The 5,723-nt window shown below is 39.2% G+C and overlaps 1 protein-coding gene across 2 annotated transcripts in view; it reads left to right on the top strand.

The window, feature by feature from the left end:
* The first annotated feature begins 3,648 nt into the window (after positions 1–3,648).
* Positions 3,649–5,723, top strand: part of USP22 (ubiquitin specific peptidase 22) — a 71,858-nt gene continuing 69,783 nt past the window's right edge. For both annotated transcript variants that reach the window (XM_014936518.1, XM_014936519.1), the window contains exon 1: positions 3,649–3,781. In XM_014936518.1, coding sequence (XP_014792004.1) covers positions 3,670–3,781 — 112 coding nt within the window. In that variant the 5' untranslated portion in view covers positions 3,649–3,669. The remainder of the gene's footprint in view (positions 3,782–5,723) is intronic.

Here is a 5,723-nt window from a genome sequence, read left to right on the forward strand (position 1 = left end):
CAACTGGTGCTACGTGCCCAGCGGGACCACCTTGCTGTAGGTGGAGGAAAGGAGAGCAGGAGAGGAACTGTGGGACAGGGAGCTGCTGGGGTAAAACAATGCCAGCTGGATGCATTCATTTTCTCCGTTGCTGTTCTGATGGTAGGATGGTAAACTAATAATAAGCTATTGTGACAATTTGGGAAGTCTTGAAGTGTCAGCAGTCTAGTTTTTGACCTACTGATGCCTGCTGCTTTCTTTTTAACTCATTTCCTATCATAGCTATGAGCAGTATTAGAGCCGGTAGCCTTTTAGAGATGGATTCTGTTGCCCTGTGTTACAGGTGATTTCAACCAGTTCCCTTTTGTGTCCTGCACTAATTGTTACATCCTCATTTGCTGGGCTGTTTAAACCCACTTTAAAGGAGGTTCGGAGCCATTGCTGAAGGTCTGGGTGTGCAAGTAGCAGAAAAAAAACACTGAAGAGGGAATTGGGATCTCTAATGTTGCTCCCTCCTGCAGCTGTGTCAGAAATGTTGTTGGTTACTCTGTACGTGCTTATTGTGCAGGACCATTCTTTCCAGTTTTCTATCACTTAAAAAATGGATTATAATCTTCCAGAAGGAAGATGCTTAGGGCTTCTTCTGGTCTCTGTGTGCAGTTTTGTGAGAATATCACAGCAAAAGTAAAGAGGATGGACAGAGATCCGGTATGGACTGACGGGAGATGGCTGGGGACGTAAGGTGAGGGAGAGAGAACAGGGTAAAAGATTGGTGAGTGGAGTAATTGAGGGTGAGGAGACTAAAGGAGAGAAGAAAGCAAGGAACAGAATTAAATGATGGGAGGAGCAGAATAATAATGGGAGAGGAGGAAAGGGAAGACTCTACGTTTATGTCTTAGGATAAGGAAGGGGCGTTCTTGTGTCTTGTATGTAGGGAGGACATACCAGAGGAAAGGAGAAGTGACAGGTTGATTCTGCAGCCAAAATGCTGGTTGACTTCCCAAAAACATGTGGACCATAAGCAAGACCTAACTCGCATTTTAAAAAAGCTGAGTCGTGTTTTACAGCAAGCTTGTGACTTTATGGGTCCGACCGATTTTGATTACTCATTTGCAGTATTCTGTTTCGTCTTAGGCTGTAGCCTCAGGAGATGTGAGCAAGGGTGGGAGTATTATGAAACAGAGTAATTTGATTATTTGGGGTGGGGTGGGAGGGTGGCAGCTTTGTTTTAACTTAGCAAATTGTTTAAAAGTACAGACAGATGAAAAGGAGACAGCTAATTTAGTTAAGAATAGCTAGTGGTTTTTTTTAATATTGATTTCTTTCTTCACTCTGTTGTCTTTTAACCTTGTTTTCTTATAATTTTAGAAAAACCAACTTGAGCTATACTGAACAAATAGAGGATATGGATAAAATAGCTTCCTTTAAATAAGTGATTGAACTTATTTCTCTTTTAACTCACCACTAATTTTTTTTTACATTCTTCGATTTCTCCTAATTTTCATTGAAATAAAAACTCTCAGGGTATGAATTTTCTGCTTTTTAGGCTAAAAGGATTGGTTTTTACGTGCTTGTTATGTCATCTGTTTACAATACATTTAATGCTAAAAGATTTATTTTTAGCTGGCTAAGTAAAATAGCTGGTTGCTGGAGTTGTCATAGCAGCAATCTTAACAGATAGGCTGATCCTATTTAGCTTTTGCAGCCAAAGAGCAACCGTTAGGCAACGGTTTGACAGTTCTGCAGGATTTTTCTAAAGATGGAAATTGTGCTGGTGCTGGTGAATTTTTTTTGGTCCTACTTTAAAATATTTCTTTCTGTAGGTGTGTGGAGTTTGATTTCAATCTATTTTCATCTAAGAGAAATTAGGAGAATTTTGAATACACAATATCAAGCAATCTATTTTCATCTAACAGAAATTAGGAGAATTTTGAATACACAATATGTGAGATTCAGGATTTAAGTCTTAATTTGTAGAAGCTTGAAAATAAATTGCACAGTGGAGCATACTGCAGTCGTCTTTGTTGATTATTTTTTTAACAGCCATAAGTATTCCGAAAGAGAAAATGCCAGACGAGAACAGGATCATGCATCATTTATTCAGCACTAATTTTAAGTTGTGGCAGATTGGACAAACGTTACTGACGAACATTAGAGGGGCTTTTTTGATGAAATGTGCTGCCTGGGTTAGATGATAACTTAGTATTTTAGTAATTCTGATTCTTAATATGAAGGAAAAAAAGGTGCTTCTATATTGACAAGCAAAGGAATAGTATTTTCAGATTACTCTGCAGAGTAAGGTGTTCCTCTGTAAGTGATTTCTGTAGCTCTGATCTGTTACAGAAGTTCAGTTATTCTTGATTGTGTATCTGAATGCAGTTGCAGTTGTCTGAGATGAAAAGTGAATTTACTGGGAGGAATTTCTCCTGTCTGGACCTTCCAGTTGGATGGTGTTGGACCTGAATTGGTTTCAGTGTTGTTGAGCAAAATACTTACCCCTCAAACTCTCTTAAGTCTCTTACTAGGCAGGATAATTTTCCAAAAGATTTGTTCAAGTATCTGTGTTTAATGCTATAAGAAAGGTTTGGTTGTTGTTGGCTTAAAGAGGGCTTCAAATATAATTGAGGGTCAAAAAGTCTACTTAACCTCCTAATTGCCTTTTTTTCCTCCAAACCTGCTTGTTAAAATGTATTGTTATCCTAGGAATCAAATCATAGGAACGCAAACCCTCATATCAGTCTTATGTGCTTATAAATTTCCAGTGAATCATGGCAACTTTCATCACATACCTTGCCATTCCAGGTCGCTTTGGGTAACAGCACATTGCTTTCCAAACTTGATTCAAAGCCAGCCTGAGAGTGGCAAAAGTGACTTCTGTAACTCTGACTGGTGTGGATTTGATGTTGCGCCACTATTTTGTGGGCTGGTGTGGGGAAATCTAATGAATGAATCAGGCAGAATCTCCCAGCAGAGAAATGAAATGCCATATACCCGCAAACATTTTAATGTTCAAGTTATATTACAGCTTTCAAGGAGGTCAAGGAGCTCCGTGCTGTGAAAAAGCAGAGTTTGTGCTCTGGTCCCACCATCCCAAACTCCTGCCTCTTCACCCCTTCCACCTCCCTGTGGGGCATCTGCTTTCCCTGAGATCTGATGTTCATCCCAGCCTACTCCATCTTCCCCCAGACCTATTAACCTGACAAAAGACTAGTTTTAGTGTAGCTTTGGTTTCCAGGTTACCAAGCTGAACCAGCTTAGCAAAGCTGTAATGGCTATGCAGATCCATCCTGCTGGTACCTGGTTGGTGTGGGAACAGAAATGCCCAGGTAGAGTCTGGGAATAGTAGGATGGTGTATTCCAGCAGCAGTGCCTCCTTATCCTGGCATGAAACGTTCATTAAACAGGCTGAGAGTTGTACATGGGTTGATTATTGTCTGTCCTTAGACAAGACTTGCTCCCTATCAAGACTTGGAAGTGTGGTGGACAAATGGAATAGTTTTCTCCATTAATATGTCTAATTGGTGGCTTCGTCACATGGGGCAGAACCGTTTCCCCCATTCAAAAGGCAGCAAGTAAAAGGGAAAGCTTTGTGGTTAGGTCTACCCCATTCTGCTGGACTTGGGGATGTGTTTCTGTCACTCATTGTCTGTGTCTGTTTCTCTCTTTCAGGCCAAGTCGTGCATTTGTCATATGTGTGGTGCCCACCTGAACAGACTCCACTCTTGCCTCTACTGTGTCTTCTTTGGCTGTTTTACAAAGAAACATATTCACGAGCACGCAAAGACAAAGCGACACAATTTAGGTAAGATGTCATCCTGATGTACTCACAGGTGCTCTTTAACTGGCTCTGTTAGCCCTGCCAATTCCAGGGCAGTAAGGTGGTATGTTCTTGTAGTTACCTCGTTAGACAGGGAGATCAATTTTATTTGTGTTTTGGGTAGATTAGTGGCATTATTTTAAACTTGGTGCTTAAGCTTCCACTGCATCACGGATAAGTTTTTGTTCACAACTTATAATTTGAATTATTACTCTTTAGTATCTTAGTATTTATGAATTAATGTCATATATAGGGAAAAGCAATAAAAATGTTTGTAGACAGATTTTTTTTTTTTTGCTAAGTATGAAAACTAAACTAGAGCATTTATTTCAGTGAACTTTTTTCTAGGAGGTCATGTTCACTTTTTTGTTCTTGCCAAGGAAGAAAACATCATTCCATTATTCCTATCACAAAGATGACTAATCAAGTAACAATGAGAATTATTTAAACTTTTAAAGTTGTTTGTTTGGTTTTTTTTTCCCCTGTTCTTGGCTTCTTGTTTCCAGTGGGGCCAGGAACCAAAGTGATAAGAAAACAGTTTAACTGATACAGCTACCTCAAAAAAGTTCGTAAAATGCCAACCATCAAGGTTTTTTGTCAGCTTTGGTGCTATATAATGTTCAAAAGCAAAAGCATTCAGTTTTGTTGTAAGTTACTTATTACTAAGCTTTATTAGAACGCTCCAGAGTTTTAAAATGATAAGAATTTTGCATTATATTTAAATTCTGGTTGTGTCAAAGTGGATGTATGTGACTTTGCTTGGTGTACAACACACTTTTTGTTTTTTAAAATGAAAATACATTCTTGGTGGAGTGATACAAGAAACAGGAAAAAAAGCATTATTTCATTGAAAAAATTTTCTCTTGACCTGTTTCGCCACCATTCTCATTTAATTTATCCCAAGTGCTTATGGAACAAACTGTCTTTATTTTCCATGAAGGCAAAGATGCTCCAGAAAGCCAACAGTGCTGGGTATTCCTGTGCTTAAGAAACTGGTGTGTAAGTTCACTATTTATCAAATAGATTATTTAAAACAGCAAATCATCATAGTTTCTTCCTCCATATCCATGAAGAAAGAAAAAATTTAGGCTCTGTGGTGGTATAGCTTAAGTTTGTAAATTCCTTGAAAAATAGAATTTTAGAAAGTAATACTGAATATCCATAACGTTTATGAAGTTGTTAGCCTTTGAGTGACACGATCCTAATTCTTGATGTCAAGGTAGGCAGCAATATTCAGTATGAACTCAAACAGAGAAGCTGTGCTTCAAAAGATAAGTTCAGGAGGAAATTAAAAAAAAAAAAAGGAAATGTACTAGTATGAGAAGACATCTGAAAAGACTGAGCGCTGATAAGGCCACATCTGGAATTTCTGTGTCCGGTTCTGGGCAACTTAGAGAGATTGAAACTACTGAAGTGAGACCAGCAAAGGGCCATAAAGGTGGTGGAGGTACTGGAACACCCCTTATGAGGAAAGGCTGAGAGCAGTGTGATAGTTGATGTTAGAGGAAAGATAGCTCAGGGAGGGATCTCATCAGCATGTACAAATATCTGAAAGAATGGTTAAAAAACGTGGGGCCAGGCTCTTTAGTGGTGTCCAGTGACTGTACAAGAGGCAGTGAGGGCAAAATGAAACACAGGAGGTTCTGCCTGATCATCAGGGAACACATTTTTACTGTGAGGGTGACCAAGGACTGGAAGAGGTTCCCCCAAGAGGTTGTGGAGTCTCCATCCTTGGAGATATTCAGAAGCCATTGGACATGGTTCTAGGCAACCTGCTGTAGGTGCCTCTGCTTGAGCAGGAGGGTTGGACAAGGCAATCTCCAGAGGTGATCCCCCTGCCAACATCAACTGTTCTTTGGAAATTGAAAGAAAGAAACCAACCCTGTGTGATTTTTTTTTTTTTTTTTTTTTTTTATTTTTTTTTCTT

This window comes from Calidris pugnax, unplaced genomic scaffold (assembly GCF_001431845.1).
Source record: "Calidris pugnax isolate Ruff unplaced genomic scaffold, ASM143184v1 scaffold17, whole genome shotgun sequence".
NCBI classification, from domain to species: Eukaryota; Metazoa; Chordata; class Aves; order Charadriiformes; family Scolopacidae; genus Calidris; species Calidris pugnax.